Source organism: Aythya marila (genome assembly GCF_965140915.1).
Source record: "Aythya marila genome assembly, chromosome: Z".
Classification (NCBI taxonomy): Eukaryota; Metazoa; Chordata; class Aves; order Anseriformes; family Anatidae; genus Aythya; species Aythya marila.
This window is the reverse complement of record NC_139080.1, coordinates 82737670-82758556: the sequence shown is the minus strand read 5'-3', so window position 1 is coordinate 82758556 and position 20887 is coordinate 82737670. Positions and strand designations below refer to the sequence as shown.

The following is a 20887-nucleotide window of genomic DNA, read 5'->3' as shown; positions in this document are numbered from 1 at the left end:
GGTTCAGGTAGCTAATTTCTTTTCTAGCTCAAATGAATATAGTAACAGTGCAATCACATGCTCAAAACAGCAACTAGAGCCCTTTTGTCTGTCAGAAGAAATCTATCTTTTTCCTCCAGGTATGCAAGAATTTTTCTAGTCAGAGGAAGGGCAAAGTTTTGGAATTGAATGAGGTGCTCCAAGAGCATTCAAACTGAGTAGTAATTCTTCTACTTTGGTCACAGCTACAATCTCTTCTCTACATATCTCTTCTCTGAAAAAATCACAAAATTATCAACAAGGCATAAAAAAAACAGGCCAGTAACACAATATACATAAACCGAAAACATTTCCAATAGATTATAAATATTCTGCCAGGCTTTCAGACAGACAGGTCTGAATACAGTGGAAAGGAAAAATTCTTCAAACAGGCTGAGGATGTGTGCATAGCAAGGAGGAGGTGGGGGCTGATGCTGCTACAGAATGGGTGCATCAGCAAACAAAGATACTTTGAATAGAAGAAAAAGCCTAAAACACACTGTGTGGGAAGGGAACCAAACTTGAACAATATATAAAACAATATATATATGCATATATAATATATATATTATATATACAAATTATATATTACATATACATAAAATATGTATATATAGTATATACATATAACTATATATATGTAATTTGTAAATATATAATTTATATATATATACACAAATTATATATATACACACACACACGTATATATAATAAGCTCAGAATACATTCTTCAGATTGAGCCCTTTCTTTTCTGGGCCTACCAGCTTCCTATTAAATTGCTGGAATAGAAACAAAACAAGTGCTGAAGAAGCAGCTGTCTAGGTAACAAAAAAAAAAAAAAGCAAATTCTTGCGAACTCCTGTAGAAGGTGTAAGAAAATATAAATTAATATATTTTATATTAATTTATATTTTATATTAATTTATATTTTATAAATTAATATAAAATACAAATTAATATAAATTTTAAAAATAAAAATATAAATTAAGCCCAGAAGCAGAACAATGAAAGTACACAGATGGGGTAAAACAAAGAATACCAGGCAAAGTTTGTTCCAGTGACTCTCAAGGTGGTGATTTTTTTAATTATTTTTTTATAAATGATCAAAGTACCATTTTCCTCCCTTTCCTTTTTCACTGGGAGCAACAAAAAATTAAACAGAGAAAGAGTCCCATACACTCATACTTCAAACAGATCCCAGAAATTAGCTCAGTGAGACAGTACTTAAAAAGCAGACTTTTTCCCCTTGCTTTTGGGTAGGCACAGTCATCGTATAACATAATAGCTATTCCAGCAAAGAACTATGAAAGCCATGAAATACATAGGACTGGATTACTGTGCATTTTATTACTGAAAACATGGAAGCTTTCACTGTAAAAAACATTAATGCAAACCCAGTAAGAAACATCCAAAACATACAAATACAGTCGTGTGGTAAGTGAAAAAATAAATGTAATTCTCTTGTGACAATTACAAGAGTAATGAAAACTGCACAAAGAATCCATTGCTGCAATACATATGCAACTTTTACAGAAAAATACTTACATATATCTGGATCTTTACTTTTCTTTGTTTTGTTACTAAGACTTATCTCAAATCTATTAATATCAGATGAAAGATCACTAGGAGAAAAGACAGAAAGCCTCAATTAATACTATACTTGGCTGGCATTTAACCTTATTCTAAACTCAATCCAATCCTGAATTCTCATTTACAGCCAAAGATGCACACTTACATTAACGAAGATATTTAGATACCTACAGAAAATTCAGCCCATGCATTTATGATTAAAATTTTTCTGTTGTATAACCACACATACAACTTTTTTAAAAAGCATACACAACAGACAACACAGTGTTAAAAAATATAAATGCAATGCATCTTACAAGTGAAACTTGGTAATTCAAGAAGAGTAAGACTTACTCAAAAACAAATTCTTCTGACCACACAGGGTTCTGCCCTTCCCTGATATGTGTTTTTGCTACCTGGACACTGTTCAGGTAGATGTTGCAATACGGATTAGTAAAATGCTTTACTGGGAGGGTATGAGCTTCTTCTACATGCAAAATAAGACTGCTGACCTAAAGAAAATACAAAAGATTTACTTCTTTTTACTACAACAGAAATACATAACAAATGAATATAAGCTTTCTTCCTCCATGGGGAAGCTTAACATTAACGTATAAATACTGAATCCAAACTATAATTTCCTGACAGAGAGAGCAAAGAACATATGTAATGGAACAACACTTTAAGAGGTACCAGTGACAAAGTAACAGTAATATCAAATAATTACTGAAAACAAATCTCTGGCACCATATGTTTTAACGCATCCCATGAGACATTAGGATTTGCAAATACTAGCTGTTCTATGCAGAGAAAATTTTACTGAAATCAAGAGCCAGCACTTTGAGTAACAGCCATGGATGGATGACTGCAAACACAATAGTGTACTTGGTGCTTTCCTAACAGATTATGTAAAATTGCTTTGAAGAATATTTTGAACTGCCTCCTACCATACAAAATTCTGAAACACGTGTAATTTGTATCTGACTCAAACAACTACTGATACCAGCTGATGTCATATACATATAATAAATACAGGAATCACCACATTTGATCGGGTCAACATTCTATTTAAATTCAAATATTCAGCACCACTAATTTCAAATGACTTTACAGGAAAATTATGTAACAATTCACATTAGTTTCTTTACATTCTCTTTGAAGACAGCTTACACCATAAAAGTCACCAGCAGGATTTTATTTTCCATTACACTCTGCAGAACATGCAGATACGAACTAATTGATCTGTTTTCTCTTCACATTTTTATGTTCCCTGACATAATTTCTCTAGGATAGAAATAGAAGTGTGCGATTTTTTTTTAATCTTTCATCTTGATGACTCACACATACTTTTTACCTATTTCCTATTGTATTCCTGTATGGAGATAAACATTTTGTTTTTTGAAGAACAGAATTAGTTCAGATTGCCACTCTGTTTAGCTTTTGCAAACTGCAAAAAATAAAAAAAAACAAGCCCACAATTTTCACCTGCCAGTTCATCTGTGAAGTCAATTAGTTCTTTCCTTCAGAAGCATTTAATCTTCTTTAATACTAACTACAGAATAATTCTGTGTGTGCTGAAAAACATTGTATTCTATTTCTTTTTCCACAGCCTGCTAAAATAATTACTTTTGGTGATCCTAGCATTCAAAACTATCAGGCATTCTTGAATTATTTTCCCGTTACTCTCCACTCATTACAGACTTAATCATTTATGGCTATTTGTCATCTACATCTGTAAGAAATTCTGGCCATGACAGCAATTCCATGTGAGATACTATGCTACAAGAACGGACCAGCACGTATTTGCTACTAAAAATGAATAGTTAAACAAGCATTTTGTTTATACATAAGTCTGCCAATTTCTTGTAAAGCTTCTCAAATGTAGAGAATCTAAAGGAATAAGGTGATACAAATGCTGACTTCTTTACACTTTTACTCAAATGAGGTCAGACAGTAATATTTAGCATAGCATCTGCAGATTCCCTAAAACACTTGGTCTTTACGTGTACATGTGTTATAGCAAAGTTGAAATGTTTCTGGTTCTGCATAACTCTAAAATGAAAAGCAAGTACATGCAGAATTTGTTGAAAGGAAAATTCTCAGATTTATCAGTTTCATTTCACAAGGAGACAAAACACTCCCCCCTCCCTTCCCCTTAGAAGACTCATATTAACTACACAGCTTCACCTGACGTAGACGTTTATTTGATGTTCCTGGACTGGTTTTTCTTAAACTGCAAAACATCTGCAGAGCTTTCATCCAGTCCTAAGAGAGAGAAGGATGTGGAATAGCGTAATGAAACAAAGTCAGACAGTGATTCTTGCAATGGGCTAGACATCTAAAAAGATATGTTGAATATCTCAAGTATTCCCCTAGCTTAATGTTTTACGCAATTCCAAGGTATTCAAATTTGTTAAAGTAAAATTCTTATCCTTAACAAGCAAATGCAAAAAGAATTTGCTAATCCAAACCATTTTCTATTTTGGAAATACCAAGCATTGCTAATGAGATCTATACAGCATGACTTTTGTCAATTTTCCAAGCTAGTAGTATTACATTAAATTACAAAGGGCATATAAAATGAAGCAAAACTTGTTTGCTTCAGAGAAAATACCTGTTAACAAGACAAATAGTTCTGATTTTTCTCTCCAATATTTCTGTATTGCAGTCACAGTACTTGTATACTTCAACCAAAAACTACAGCAGCACTAAACAACGATAAGTATACCATACACCCCCCTTTTGTCTGCTCATGGATGCATAAAGCAGAACAGATAGATGGATTTCATTTCAATAAAGAAAACACACAGGTTATCTAACACCAAACTGACTATGGAACCTTTGTGCATTTTTTTAAACTGAATAAGCTGCTAAGAGGCACCACCAACTTACCAGGTCACCTCTGAAAAAGTCACAGGAGTGTAAGAAAGTTCCTAACAGAAGAGCTTTGTACAGGGTCTTAGCTTTGGAACATCATCTTCTGCAGCTCTTCTCAACTAGACTCTTCTCAGCTTGAGTTAGGTTTCGGCTTGCTAAACCTTCCACGGTAGGAAAGGCTTTCAACTGCACTGCACAGTGTTTTAATGGATTTCTTTTCTTATTCTAGTAAGGAGTAGTGATCAAAAAAAAAACAAAGGCCTCCAAAATACTGTAAATTTACAGGAATAACTCCTAGATGCACAGTATACCTTAATACTCACTCATAACAGGAAAACCTATCCCCTTAAATGCCAAAACTTACAGCAGTGAGAACAATGTGCCACTACAAACACAATGACACTAGCGTACCACCCTTCACATTCACTTATGCTTTGTACTTAAAGACTACACATAACCCACAGGATGGTTGCTTTGATATTTATTTGCATTACACGAGAACCATTATATTTTCCAGAATATAGGAATAAAACTAGTCTTCTATATAAAATGTTATAAAGTAAAGAAAGCAGGAGCTTCTCGAAACAGAAGCTTCTGTTTCAGAAGCTTCAGAACTACATTAAAATTAATGTAAAAAATTACGTAATGTATGTACTCTCAATTACTATACCGCATGCTGCTTCTAAAGATAGTACATTAAGAGTTACATGATAAACATCACTGAAATATTCTTATGTCATCTCAGTAACTTCCATGAATTTATAATAAATTAACAGGAAAATTTGTGCTTTTCTGTGCTTACAGCACTGGAAGAATACTAAATTTATATAACCCTTAATGCACTGGTGAATAGCAGCCTGTTACAAGTGTTTTAAACAGGTTTAATTTGATTCCTATTAAATCACATGCAAAGCTTAACTCCTGATGGAACCTGTATATATCAGAACTGTGACCTTATTAAATAAAAACATTGTTTTTATCTTGCATATGCTCTCCTGCTGGTAAGTGAATTTCAGAGCATTAGGCTCCTGTCTTATAACTCTTAATCGACAAATCCAACTGCTAGAGAGGTAGAAACTAAATGATACTGACTGAAAACAGAAAATGTTATTTTTCATGAATAATCAGGGCCCAAAGCTATGAAAAAACATCAATTTATGGACAGGAAAAATAGCTGCAGAAGGCAGTCATTCCACAGACTTTGGTCACAGGGCTCACGTACATTTTACTGTGTATAAGGAAAGTGCTCTCAAAGAAAACTCCCAAACGCTGTGCTCTGATTTGCCAATATAGAAAACACTTGGAGAGCAACTTATTTTTCTGTACTGAATTATAACAGAAGAGATGTTCTCCAAAAAACATTAAACAACATAATGGATTTTCAGTCCTTGGCACCTGAACCTGTCCAAACTAGAAAAAAAACACAGGTAGGCAGGTGCTGGATTCTCAGCAATAGTTTCCCTCATCTATCTCCTACTACTGCATTGTAACACCTGCTAATATAGACTTAACCACTACCTATTTGTGGTATACTTGGTTCCTGCTACAGAAGGGTGGTATCATTGAACACTACAAGGCAAACAAATCACTTTTAAAATTATATTTACCAACAAAAGCTCTCACCTGTGCTTGTTCTGGAGTTTCGCCTGCAAAGTAAAAGATGTAATGCTCTTCACTAAAGTGCTGAACTACTATCTGAAAACAGTTTGGCCTTAAAGATAAACAAAACAAAAAGATATGTTTTATTAATCTTCATAATATTGACAGACACCTTTACTTATTAATCTCAGACTGGGCATCGGGAAGCCTTTCTTTACCCTGAGGGTGGCCAGACACTGCAACAGGCTTCCTAGCAAGGTGCTGGGCACCCTGAGCCTGTCCAAGAGGCGTTTGGACAATGCCCTCAGTACCACGCTTTGACTTCTGCTCAGCCCTGAACTGGTCAGGCAGTTGGACTGGTTGATCTCTGAAGGTCCCTTCCAGCTGGAATGAATTAAAATGACATTTACACTGGACTAATTTTTCTGCTGATTGTCTGAAAGGAGCATTGAACATGGCATCAACTTGGGGTGAGCACAACTCTAGCAACAGCACCCACGGAGAAAGGAGAGACAGGATGGACTCCAACAACAAAACTTCTCCCATGCTTCAAAACTATATTTTGGTTTGAACACATTATATAATTTTAGGAAAATAGTGTTTCTGTACAGCTAGTTTTGTTTTGAGCATTAAGAAACTTTTAAAATGTTTTATAATGAATATGCACGTATACTATCTTGTAGTCTAAGCAAAAAACTAATCATCTGAGAACTATCTGGGTTGAGGACTACTCCCACAGGCTTTTTAAAACAAGCAGAAGTTCAGCATTAGTTCCCACAATTAATGACAAGTTAAAGATTTGTTCTTTCGGGAGCTCAGGGAATGGCACTAACATAACGAATCCTCTATATCCTGTGTTCCACAGGTCTCAAAACTAATAAAATGTGTATTGGAGCACACACTACTCGTCTGACGTATGTCACAGAATCACAGAAGCATCTAGGTTGGAAGCGACCTGTAAAGTTCACCTAGTCCAACCTCTGACCTAACACTAACAAGTCCACTAAACCACATCACTAAGCTATGCTTTAGAGGCTTGTATGTATCACACTCTAAAACCTTAAACATAACCATGGTGTCCTTGCCATTTTGTATAACCCCACTCATTTGTCAAAAAGACTATCAAGACTATCTTTATGTTGTTAAATTATAAGCTATTGCAAGCGCACAGTTCATTCACAAACTTCCACGTTATGTTCGAACGAATTTAGCTGTCCTAAACACAACATTACAAGGAGGATCTTATTTTTTCATTTGCAATGGCATGTCACTCTTCAGTTCCTCCATCCACTTCAGTGCCTGGTGAAATGCCGACACAGCATTTTGTCTCCATGCCACAGAAGGATGGGGGAGAGCAGGATGTAACCAGAGCTGGGGCTACTTAAATCACTGCCCCCAAAGAAACAAGCAAAACTACAGACCTCACTGTACTTCTGAGAAAATGATAAAAGAAGGGTTTGTATTGTTTTCCTTTTTTTTTTTTTTTTTTTCTTTTTTTCCTTCTCCTAATACCAGCTACTTAAAGTATAGGAGGAACTTTATCTCAGCTACAGTTCCTTATTAGCAGCTTCCTGAGGTGATGCAACCATGCATCTTCTTCTACCCACATTTAGTACCACTGACTCTCCAACTTCATATTAAAAACAGCACAGGGGTTTTTGGAAGCTGCTTAAGAAAAGGTCACCATTAAACAAACTTCTCCTTTAAAATGTACACCAAAGCTTCCTTTGTAATTGCTATCTCACATGAGGAACATTTCTGTAGTAGTGTTTTTTTTTTTGGTTGGTTGTGTTTTTTTTTTTTTTTGTCTGTTCTGTTACACTTTATTTATGTGTATGCTCCTCATTCCATTAGTTTCATGGGCTTTTAGAATTTAAGAGTGAAAAAACCTGGTGGAGCAAAAATCTTTCCAGCTTAAGAAACACCACTAATTTTAAACATGTATGTTCAAGGGCAGTTTTTTGTTTTTTTTTTTTTTTGCAAAAAAAGATCACATGAAATTGGCTACAAATCCCCTTTGATTAAATGATAATACATGGGTTTTACCAGAATTTCTATTTAATTATTTTTAATCTGACACTTCTAGGAGTAAGCATTCATGTTTCTTGTATATAGCTTTAAATAGAGGTCAGTGGACTTGTATCTAAAGTATTAGAGTAAATAAGATTTGATCTGAAAATTATCTGAGTATAGTTTTTGTTTTTGAAAAAATTTATAAGGATGTTGACTTATGAATTAACTTACTTTTAAAGTTGGTCTGATCTATCAGAAGTACTCATTCTTAAATACAAAAACACTTACAAACTCTGCTTAACCAAGTTAGCTTTCAACTGCCTATCAAAGAAATGTAGACCTTTTGGAATTTAAGAAAATTCCAAATTCCTTGTCAATTCTAGATTCAAAAGATTAAAACCCTGAGCATTCACTCACTATTTCTAATGTGTAGAAGATGAAACACTGAGCAATTATTACACTTAATATTCAATAATGCGAATGCTTGAATCGTTATCACACCTCATTTCACAATAAAGCTTTAACGCTGAATACTGAAGTTTTAACTACAAGCTGTTTATGAACTCTTGCTAGCAACTAAGTATGAACCAAGAGTTACAAGGCAAGTCAAAGCAACCTGCTCCCTGGCAACACATTGCACATACATTGTACATGCTTCAAATGAGCAGTCAGTTCTCCTGCTGCACATACAAGAACCAAAAGCCAGCATCCCACCTGCCAAACAAACTGTCATGTACTCCGTAGACGGAACACACACTAAGGTCTATTAGTCCTTTGGGTTTCGTGGCTCGCTTTTCACTTTCAAAATAAATAAGCTGGGCATCGTTTCCCTCTAATATAAAGTACAAGTTTTTCCATCTCTTTCCTTTACCTGTAGAAAAGCAAAGCAAGAAGTTAATATAGTATTCTGAAGAAAATGGAAATTTTATAAATGAAGATAATGGAACAGAGTAGTAAGCTTTTGTCAAACTGCAAACAGAAGAACAATATATAGCTAATCACAACAGGTATACTATCAGTATAGATACTAAATATTATGCAACATGTAGCTAAATCTAGACCCTTGTCATAATTCAGGTACAGTTGCAAAAGGGTCTCTAAATGTTTTCACCAATCTCAACAGGATTAAGGAAGTGTATATGAGCTGCCTGGACAACTGGTTCATATCAGCAGGAAGACCCTGTATGCTTACAAATAATGTCCTGATGCTGTGATCTCATTTATTACAACAGTTTTAATTAAGAAATAAAGTCTTGACATGAGAAAATTATTCATGAACTTTGACCAATTTATAACAGTATCCTAACGCACCCATCTGCAATAATTTGGCTAGTTCCCTTGTTTCAGAGAAAACATTCTCTGAACTTTGATAGATAAGAACGTTCTGGAACTAATTCTTATGAGTCACATATAAGTTTGCATTTTAGAAAAATGTTCAGCCTTAACATTACGCTTTGATCATCACAAATCCACCACAGGCTTTAATGAATGACTACTAGTATTGTTTTTGAAACGATGACTAACATCCAGTTACCACACAGTCTGCTGGATGAAGAGTGATTTCATTATAGTTCCATACGCAGCTATGGGCATCTCTCTACACCTGCTCAGTAATCCTGTTTGCACTTTTAAAGTATATCATTACCCCATTTAACTGAACTTCTCTTCATTCTCATCCAGTTCCTCACTCTGCCATGTCCCTGTACAGCTTCCCTCAGAATTAAACTTCGCAATAGATGTTTTCCTTGTTCTGTTTGTAAGATCTATGATTGTGCCTTTTTTTTTTTATTATTATTATTATTAGGCAATATTTGACTTCATACTTTTTCCTCACTTTTTGCTTTCTACCTACAATACCATCTATAATTTATCCTTCTAGCTGCGGTCTCTGTCATTTATGTCATCAAATCTTTTGTTATTGATCTGTTTTGTTTCCATTAAAGTTGATTTAAAAAAAGTAAAAATCAACACTTTGTAAAGTACTAGCTGCTCCAGAACCTTAAAGACTTGCTGAGTGGCAATTCTTCAGGCATATAAAATAACACATCAGTCTACTTTTGATCCTTTCATTGCACATTATGGTGATGGTATCAGTGTTAGATCCTCCAAAATGTTATATATCTTGTACATAAAAATACTTTTTTTAATTTAAAACATACAACCTAACTTGGACTAACGAAAGAGCTGTACAAATGAATTGATTTGTACTATTCTAGCGCTAATATATTCTGTCTGCAGGATTTTTTTTTGAGTTCCATATAAAATACTTTTCATGGAAATGCATCTTGTTAAATTAGTTTGAAAGCTAACTTTGATAGGTATGTCTAGTTGTAGTGCTGTACTCTGATTTTTTTTACAATGAAAAACTCCAAAACAACACACAAAACTATATGCAGTGTGAAAACATTATCTATTTCTATTCATAAGCAAGTCAAGGAAAGAAACTTCAACACTCTTTACATACATTCTACAACATTTTGCCCACTTTAATTTTGTTCTTTGTAGTACCAGTATTATACACTAAATTCACTGTATGTGTACCCAGGTCTGTTTAAAAAAAAAAAAAACAAAACACCAAACAGAACTCACTTTTTTTCAAAAGATAGCCTTTCTTGACAATATTTTTATAAAAAGCATCCTTTGTTTTGCGACGAATTGTATTGTAGATTTCTTTTCCATCCACCGTATCATTAAGCACTTGCTCTTGGTGCTAGTAAACAAGGAAGAAAACATATCTTAGGCTCAGAAACCACCATTAAAAAAAAAAAAATCACATACTGAGGCTGCAACCAAGATCATCTTACTACCAAATCTTTAATACTGTTCTCTACGCTGCTTTATTAAAACCCATGAATTTTTAGTAATATACTCATGCTAGAAATGTAATTTAACTATTTTCTGTGGAATTATTAGATCAGAGTCATGATAAAAGTTATCAATACAGACCAGCTTTTATAAGGTAACATCTGTGTATTTTTCCCACTAAGTAGAAAGCAGCATGTTTCACAGTGATTTCTGTAAAATTTATGGAAGTCCTGAAAGATTTATCTAGCGCCTGTCTTCTATCAAGGCTTTTTAGGCAGAGTAATCAGGGACAAACTCTGAAGCAACAAGAACAGTACACATCTCAATTAAAACCAACACGCCCACAGAGTTGCACAGACCCTCATTCACCTCATTAAAATTCACGTCTTCTAATTGGATAGAACTCTTAACAGAATACAACAGAAGAAAGCAGAAACACGAGACAAAAAAGGATAAATCACACAGAAAACTGTAAGATCTGGAAAAGCAAGTTAACAAATGGGAACAGCCAAAAGCCAAGCTAAGTTTGACATTACCTAGCAAGCTGATCAGCAAAAAGTCTTTCACCATAAGAAATATGAAAAACAAGACTGTCAAGCAGTGAGAACAGTGTTGAGATAAAAAGTGATAAATGAACTGGCTCGATATTGAATTTCTACTTTTCTTCCTGCCCATCTATTTGTCAGAACTATGGTTCTGAACAATATAGCAAAGGCAAGATGAAAAATATTTTGGTAATACTAACAGGACCTACAATGGAAACAACATCCAGATGTTTATGAACAAGATAATCTCTGTAACGTAACTACTCAAGGAACAGAGCACAAAACAGATCTAGTGACCATGTCTTTTTAGTGACCTCCATATTGAGGAAGTCCCATCAGATTCACACTAACAGTAACCAAAACTTCCCAACTTTTTTTCTTCAAAAACACAGAGCATGGCAGCATGTGGAAGGGAGGTAATACATGGCCAAACCTAAAAATTAACTACCAGTCACTAGATTTTCAAACAAGGAAAACTCACGAACATTACTTAATGTTATTTTAAATTATTCAGAAGTCTTATGCAGAAAATTATTAGTAAAGGAACTCTAAGTGCATATGAAAAAAACTAAAATGAATACAATTACTACTATGGCCCAAAAGGAGTCATGGAGCATGAGGAAAGTCACTAGCAAAGCCTTCAAGGATTAGTCTCCAAATTCACATCTGCATTGGGGAGCATCAGTGACACAAGACTATCAGCAACACAGGGAAGATGGAAATAATAAGATGCAAGGCTACTAATGCAACATAAAAGTTGCATTTTTTGATACTTACCACTAGAAAATGAGAAATAGATGAGAAATCTGAATGCCTGAGTCATTTACAGGATGACTGAGCTATAAACAGAACGTAGCTATGACAATGTATTGCCTTTGGTGGGGACAGTTCTTTATTTTCATAGCAGTTCATATGGTGCTGTTTTGCATTTGTGACTAAAACAGCTGATGATGCACCAGTGTTTTGTATATTGCTAAGCAGTGTTTGCACAGCACCAAGGACTTCTCTGTTTTTCACTCCACTCCAGCAGCAGACTGGGAAACAGCAAGAAGGTGGGAGTGAGCACAGCTAGAACCAGAATAGATGGCAGCAGGGCAACTATGAGAATGAATGGTATGAGACAATATTGCCTTTGATATGCTTGGCTTAGTGAGAATATAGGAAAGGATGAACTTTTGTGATGGGGCAAGAGTGTTCCAGAATAAACCCTGCAACTCAAGATTTTCTGCATCTACAAGTTTCTTCCAGCAGAACAAACAACTCAGGGACAAAAGACTGGAGATTGCTGTGATTTCCTCCTAACACATGGGGTTAATGCACAGCACTGCACAGTCAGGGAGCAGAGCTGGGGCACACAGCAGAGGATCAACACCTTGTAGCACAGATAGAGCCTACTATTATTCTGTTGACTACGTTCCTACCTTTGATAAGTGAATACACATGAGAAAAAAAAAAGAAATATACCAGCTGGAAAAAAAAAAAAGAAAATTAGAGATGATGCTGTTTAAATATCACTGGTATCTCTGCTTTAATTCAGGTCCTATACTATAAGCAGGCTTGATGATGATGAAGGGGAGGTCAGTATCTTCACCAAATGCTCAGAAATGAAATCTTACCTGCATTGGAACAGGATCTTTAAGGTAATATCCTTCAACGATCTGTTCTTTTCTGTAGTGCTCAATGATGTCAGCAATACTGTTCCAGAAAGAAAAACAGCATTTAAATATTAAACTGGTTAGTTTTTCCTGTCTGAGAATTGCTTTTCCATATGAATCACAGAAATTCGTCAACATTTAATAAAATCAAGTGCTAAACATCGAAATCTCCTTTGCAGCAATGAGAATTTGCTAACATTGAGGAAAAAAAAAAAATCACAAAATTCATAGTGTCTAAAGTTTAAAATCTGTAGATTTGTTTAGTTGCTTAAAATGCCAAACAAGGATGCTTTTTTCCCATACTCAAATAGCATGTGCTTTACTGGTTCTCCAACTAAGCTGAAAATTGCTAGTTCATTGATAATAGCTTTCAAAGTCCTAGAGTAAACAGGGAATGGTTCATACTGCAGTCTGTAAAACAATTTCTTCCTAGGAAGGGAAGAGCAGAAAATAGAGAAGGGTTGTAACAGATCATGCAGATTATATTTGGAAATCACTAAGGTTTCATGTTAAATTAAATACACAATCAGTAGCACCCCTCTACAGGAAAGCCTGCATCATTATTAGATTCAGATTACACTTTGGAAGGCTCAGGAGACAAACTGACATACACAAGCTGAAATTCAAGGTAAATGAGTTGCTTAAACTTATTTTTACATTTAGTGAAATTTACACTATAATAAAGAACAGCAACATGAACACCAATACAAATGAATCATTCATATACAAAATATCAACCTGAAAAAGAGAACTAAGTAAGTAGAAATACACTGAATGTGATTTCTCACTTCATAGGTTGCAATTTGTGCAAATATAATCAAAGCACAGTGAAGAGATTTTTGACCTGTTAGAATTGGATACAGCTATGTCCAACACGGAAAAGATATGGTACAGTATAAACAAACTCAATAACATTTAAATAAAATGGCAAGACATCTTAGCCCACTTTCTTTTTTTCTAAGGCAATGAATTAGTACACATTTGATAAAATAATGAATTGTTCCACATAAAATTTTAGTTATCAGCCATGCATAATGACTGATTTCTTAATTATTTCATTTAAATAATAGTAATTTTTATTGAGATACACCTGGTGTATCATTTTCTCCGTAAAAATTGAAAGTTTACCACACTGCATAAAATGACACAGTCATCATATCTGGCATGTAAAGTAGCTGCTGCCAACATCTAGGTATAAGTAAAACAGCATTCAATATTTGTTCTTATTTATCAGATCAAGAATACCTTGACCATCATTGCCTTCTCTCCTTCCTTGATTAAAAATCCTGCCAGGAGTTCCTTAACATAGGAAGCAAGTGACTAATTTCTTCCAATTTCATAAAATGGGCTGAAGAATAAATTCAGCTATATTTGAGAACTTATTCTGCAGTCAGTGTGCCATATAGGCTAGTATTTTACGCCTTGATGGAGTGATTAAGGACTTAGTTCTGAGCCTTCTGCTCCCTGAAGCGAGCTCAGTTTGGGTGGTCATACATATATTGCTTCAACACTAGTGCAGCTGAAGCGGCTGAACAAACTGAGCACTGCAAACACAGAACGATACGAGGTATCTCCAGGCAAGACTAGAAACATGACTTAACAAATGATCAGAGCTACCTAACGTGTGAGAAGTCAAGCATGAAATCAGACTGACCACAAAACTCATCTAAAGGACAGGAAAAAAGAAATCATAACCCTTCTCAATGTCTAACAGCAACAAAAACCTTACACAAAACGCATAAAGGAAGGTATAAATAAGCAAGGATAAAAAAATCCTTAAGCTTGGTTTAATATACAGAAATAAAGATAATCTCAATAGTACATTACAGTTTCTTTAGTGATTTTAGAATGCAGAGCACAGGGCTTGTTAGGTTCCTCAGGTCTTGGCTACCTAGGTAATTTTAAAAGCATCTTATCATTATGAGCAGTATCCTTTTTTTTTTTTTTTTTAATTTAAAGGGTGAATTGATTCAAGATTTTCCAACCACTGACATTTAAAATAATGAAGAATCCAAAAAGCAGAAGCTACAACCTTCTACACGTTAAATTATAAAGAAAAAGAATGAACATGTTAGATCCATATTGTTTAGCATATCAAAACACAGATTTAATTCCCCAGTCGGAAACAAAAAGTGTCTTCCAATCAACTATTAAATTTTCAGATCATCTTGTCTGTTAAGTTAAAGATAACTTGAAAACTGAATTCCCTCTATAAACTGCTGGGTCAACACTTCTTTGCAGTAGAATCAATAGAAACAAACAAAACCTTAGTATTACTTTTTTTGTTTGTTTGTTTATCTTTGAAAGTCATCTGTTATGTAGGTTGAATTTAGCAAAGAAGGCAGATGGAGAGGACAGAAGAAACGGTCTGGTATGCATCTCCTACCACAGGTTCTAAAATCAGAACTGAAACATCGGTGTTTTTAAAAACAAACAAACCCACAAGGACTGTGAAGCATATGCAAGTTCTCCACAGATCTGCTGCACACGGAAGGCACTTCAGGAGATCACCCACTTGAACTCCCCCTAGATCACAGCAGGGTCAACTATGGCAGGTTGCTCTGGACCTTGGGTAGCATCTCCAAGAGTGCAGACTCCACACCTTTGTGGGCAACATGCTCCTGCGTTCAGTCACCCTTGCAGTAAAAGAACTTATTACATCTAAACAGAATTTCCTGTACTTCCTTTTGTGCCCACTGCCTCTTGTCCTGTCACCAGGCATGACAAAGAAGTGCCTGGCTCTGCCTTCTTAGCTAGAAACCAAGCAGTGCCTGCTCATTCCCTGCCCTCAACAGGACAGGAGAGAACGTGAGAAACATGAAATGCAAACTTTAGAAAACTTGTGGGTCGATACAAAGAGGGTTTAATAAGTGAAAAGGTGGAGAGGGAGGGGGCAGGTGGAGGGAAAGGCAGAGTGATGCAAGCGCTATCACTCACCACCTTGCAAAAAGCAGGCAGATGTCCACACAGACTCCGACCAACAGCCACTGGAAAACCAAACACCCCTTCCAGTTTTTATTGCTGAGCATCTCTTTGATCAATTTGTGCCTCTGGGAAACACAAAGCCACGATGCTGTGCAAGCACCATCCAGCAAAAGCCTAAATGCTGCTGGTCTTGCCAACACCTTTTTAAGTTACAAATCCCAATCACAGCACCACACTGGCTGTTGTGAAGAAAATGAACTTCATCCCAGCCAAACTCAGCACAGGCACCAAGAACTGACTTTGCCAGTTTTTCCATCAAAATGTAAGAAGGAGACTGTTAACAGAGAAACTTGTTATCCATGGAATAAACAAGAAGATCACAAAAGTTACATTGTTTCCTGAAGTTCATGGGAAAATATGATTTTATTATATAGCCAAAGTAATTTCTCCAATAAAAACACCATATATATGCTACATATTTTGACCCTCAAGTGGTCAGGCAAAAGACTCCGGATTGGCTATTATGTAGAGCTGATATGAAGATAATGAAATCATGAAAGCCACCTCTTCACAACAGACTGCAACTACAGTCTATTAGTCATATTAATTTATAAAAAGATCTAAAAAATTTACATACACAGTGGTGGCAGCACATGGAAATGCGTAAGGTTAGTGGAAGAAACAGTCTACCTATGCAGCACAATAGTAGATGCCTGAGATGCACCCAGCACCATTTTCCCCATGATCACCCAGAAGAACTCTGTCTCACATCTGAAATACAAGGAAACATACTACTGCGTGCAGAGGGCACCAAGCTTCCAGTCCTGTGTCTGGATATTAAAACTACCTGAGAAATAAAACTTATTTTAAGTTTCCTTAGTATTCTTTAGATTTTTTTTTTTTTATGAAAGATCTTGGACTATAATTTCAGAACTTAAGTGTAACCAACCCTGTGCAAATTAAGAGCAGATCGGTTGTATTCTATTTGATTTTTTCATATTGGTTACAATTACCAAAACTGCAAGAGAATAATATTTAAAAACAACTCTACTGCCAAGGATTTTTATTTTTATTTTTTAAAGATGAAGTCTAATAGTAGCATCAGAATTTAAAAGAGGTATCTTGCGAACACCTAATGAAACAGCTCAGTATAGAAAAGGTTAGACTACTGGAACCAAACAAGCATTTAAACAAACAGCAGCATTTCCCTTAAGCTAAAATTTTCAACTTGAGGACAAACACTAAATTTTCAGATAAGCCACAGAAGATAATCTGGAGGAAAGAGTTCTCCTGTGATAGATGTATTTCATATAGATACTTCAAGTGAATTCAGCATTGGGAAATTAATTTTCTGAAGTAATAACTTAATGCTGTAACTTTCTGAAGGTGTGCTATTTAATGCTGCAAAGCCATTTGAGACTAATTTGACTTCCACTAATTTGCTAATTAGTTTTACATCACCAGCGGCGAGGGCTTCTGGCCTACCATCCTCCTAATAAGCCATGTAACTACAGAATGGGCAGGAGCATTTACCTGCATGAAAAGCTGTCACTGCAGCCAGCTCAGTTTTCAATGAGGATGTCTGGAGGCCAGACTGATTAATGTACTCAGGCAGCCTGGGTGTGCGATATGCACAGATTCATAGGTTCCAATTGCTTAGCCTCACACCTTTGTCCATTACAAAATGTGAAAAAAAATCCACAGTACTTCTTAGTTAGGAGACCTCAACATCTGAGAATGAGTGAGAGAAATTCTCTACTGGGATGAAGAATGCCCTGGTTCTAGGTGAACAAGACTAGAAAAGTTCTGATTGTGTGAAAAGATGGAGGTGAGCTATTACTACTGAGAAGTCTTACATCTACAAAAACTCTAAAAATATTATCACGGATAGAATTGCATTGATAGCATTTCCCATGGAAATGGGTAATATCTCTTGTAATCTACTTTTCTTTCTGTACAGATTACTGTATTGTACTACTGGCAAAATAAACACATTCTAAGTTTCCTCACTCTAAATGAAGTCATCTGCAATTCTTACCAAAGTATCACTCAGACGTTATAATACCATTTAATAACTTCATCCAACAATTAAAGTGTTTTTTCCCTTACTGGCAAATATCCTTTTCTATTATTTACACTTCGAAATCTCTGCTGAATGTCTCATACAAAACTAACATCCTCTTTCAAATGGAGAAGAACCAACATTACAAATCGCAGCTTCCAAGACAGTACAACGTTTTCTTAATTACACCTCCACATATGATCCACAACTTTGTATGAAGAAACTGGTTTGCAGAAGAACAATTCGAAAAAAAAATGAATTTAAAAAAAGCTATGCTTCGGTTTCAAGAACTTCTCAGTCACAAGTAACTGTTAAGCAAGTTAGGTGAAATGCTGAGTATGCTGTTAAGAAAACTAAAGTCTTATACCAGTAAGTAATTATCAGGAACAAAGTATGCAGTTTCTTTACACAAGCATAAAGTACACACAAATCTTCTTATCATTAAAACTTACCTATTATAATATCTGCCTCCCATCATAAACTGATTGTTTGCAGTTGGACATATTTTAAATCGCTGAATATTTTCACTGGTCCGAAAATAAAGTGAATAATCACCAGGTGTATTATCTGAAGGTCTCACAAGAAAACTGCACACTTGACCAACTGAAAAGATATCACAATAGTGTTATTTACTGTTACTTTTCTTACAGTATTATTTATGAGCCCTCATCAAACCTGTTTCTGCATAAATTAACAAGAATTGCACACTTCAAGGAGAGAGACGAAGACTAGGAGGTAAATTCCAACACAGATTCCAAATCAGACAAAGTAATGTTAAACTGCCAAAGTTAATACAAATTGATTTAGCTGCAGCTGGCTACCTACCTACCTAAGAACATTTAAAAAAAAAAATGAGGTGTTTTCAAAAATTAATGGTGTTTGTTCTTACATTTGAAGTATTCTGTTTAACAGCATGGGTCAAAAATGTTCATGTTTTCATTTAAAGAAATACTTCGTCTACAAAAAGACCCTTTGGGTCCATAACTTTTTTTTTTTCTGAGAAATATTATATTACCAGCCCATAATATTTTTTAATACATGTATTAATCAAAAAGAATTTCACTCTTTCACTCAAAATTTTTAAATTATCTGTTTTTGAGAATTTAAATACACTTGACATTCATAGAAGTTTTATTTCAATGTAGTATTCTATTGCAATAACAACCAGAGTCTGGTCAAACTAAGACACTCCTAAGTTCAAACATAAAAGCAAGTTTTGCCACAAATTAAGATAAATAGGATTGCTTTGTGCTATTTGACTACCACTATACCAGAAGTGCAAATACCTGTCATCAGCAAATTGTAAGCCTCTTGTTTGGAGATCTTCCCATGGAACCATCTTAACAAAGATGAAGAGAAAAATTAGAAAGCAAGACTACAAGCTCTCTTTTTTTTGGTTGTGATGGCATCCAAGGCACCTATGGACTGATCTGTATTTAAGAAGACCTAATACACAGGCAGGTAAGATTATGCTGCTTAATGCATAATGTTCTACCAACAGCATGAAAAAGCTAAGATTAACAGATTCATTATTGTGATGGTACTTTGCTCTCTCCAGCATTTATAGTTGAGCAGATCTGAACAGGTTACCTCTGAAGTACACACAATCCTAATGAAATACTCCAATGTGCATATTTTGGCTGTTAAGTGATCATACAGGGATTCATTGATGATTTTAGCAGTGCAAAATCCCTTAATTATAGGCTTGAGACTTGCAAGACTTTCATGTCAATTACCTGTGCATCTTTAGCAGTTAATATAGAAATATTTTTTTCCTAACACAAAAAATCAGTATCTTCTGTTCATCTTCCCAAAAGTCTGTAAACTTCAGCTAGAGGTTTCCAATCAGTTATTTTATGATTTGTTTTTAATTTAAAAAAAAATAAAAATCCTTACATTTTGCCTTCATGTGGATCTTCTTCTCTTCCCTAATGAGAAAATTAACATATTAAGTGCATGAAAACAGTACAAATTAACCTATGAAGTTTATTTTCTGAACTAAGACCTTCTGTAGAAAAAAAAAAAAACACATTATGTAGCCTAAGATATTTTGAACTAAAGGGCTTATTGCACCTCTGTGAAAGTTTTCCTCTTCATTCACAAAGTGAAAATTCAGCCAAAATACAATATTTTAGAGGATTTTATTTGTTGTGTTTCAATCCTTTCTTTAGAGACAGTAAGTTTTAAAACTCAGCTTTCCTAAGGTTAACTTCACCACTGATATAAAAGTCTCCAGTTTAATATTCTAGTAATACCAGTTCAATTTAGCCATTCACATTGTCACTTGGATCTGTAAGAAGCAGCTGCAAGTAACTCCACTAACAGCAATATACCTCTGCTGCACAGGAAAACATCCAAAGCAATGCTAAGCTTTAAGAAAAAAAATAAAAAGCTCTTGCTTAGCAAGTCCTTTAAACTGTCTCTTCTCTTGCAGTAAACTCTGTTTTAAACCCTGCAGGTCACCTGGTTAACTTCTCGAGTTAGCATATACCCTTCCAGGTACAACTAATTCACTAACACTTTCTAGGTATTGACCTTAAAAGAAAGACCTGCCACAACATAAAACCATACCCTGTACACAGTTTGCCACAAAACATTCACAAACATAAAACACAAATGCAATAATATGACCAGCAGATTCTTTACAAAGACAGCTGAGTTCATGGAACTGCTTAGCGAATTTGCAGTACCATTCATTTGTATTTCTTTGGACAACATGTGAGTAAGTGCTTTTTTGATACTGAATAGGGTTTAAATGTTTTTCATAGTTTTTTTAAAACCACTAGATCCAATTACTAGGCTCAGAAAAAAATCATATA

The 20887-nt window shown here is 35.0% G+C and overlaps 1 protein-coding gene across 1 annotated transcript in view; it reads right to left on the bottom strand.

Moving 5' to 3' along the window:
* The window catches only part of RASA1 (RAS p21 protein activator 1), a 60830-nt gene that overhangs the window by 17802 nt on the left and 22141 nt on the right, over positions 1-20887 (bottom strand). The window contains exons 6-15 of the mRNA XM_082783378.1: positions 19965-19996; positions 19355-19407; positions 18521-18671; positions 13043-13121; positions 10666-10786; positions 8791-8947; positions 6088-6175; positions 3775-3852; positions 1942-2099; positions 1564-1640 (exon numbers count right to left, since the gene is read on the bottom strand). Of these exons, the coding sequence (XP_082639504.1) occupies positions 1564-1640; positions 1942-2099; positions 3775-3852; positions 6088-6175; positions 8791-8947; positions 10666-10786; positions 13043-13121; positions 18521-18671; positions 19355-19407; positions 19965-19996 (994 nt within the window). The remainder of the gene's footprint in view (positions 1-1563; positions 1641-1941; positions 2100-3774; positions 3853-6087; positions 6176-8790; positions 8948-10665; positions 10787-13042; positions 13122-18520; positions 18672-19354; positions 19408-19964; positions 19997-20887) is intronic.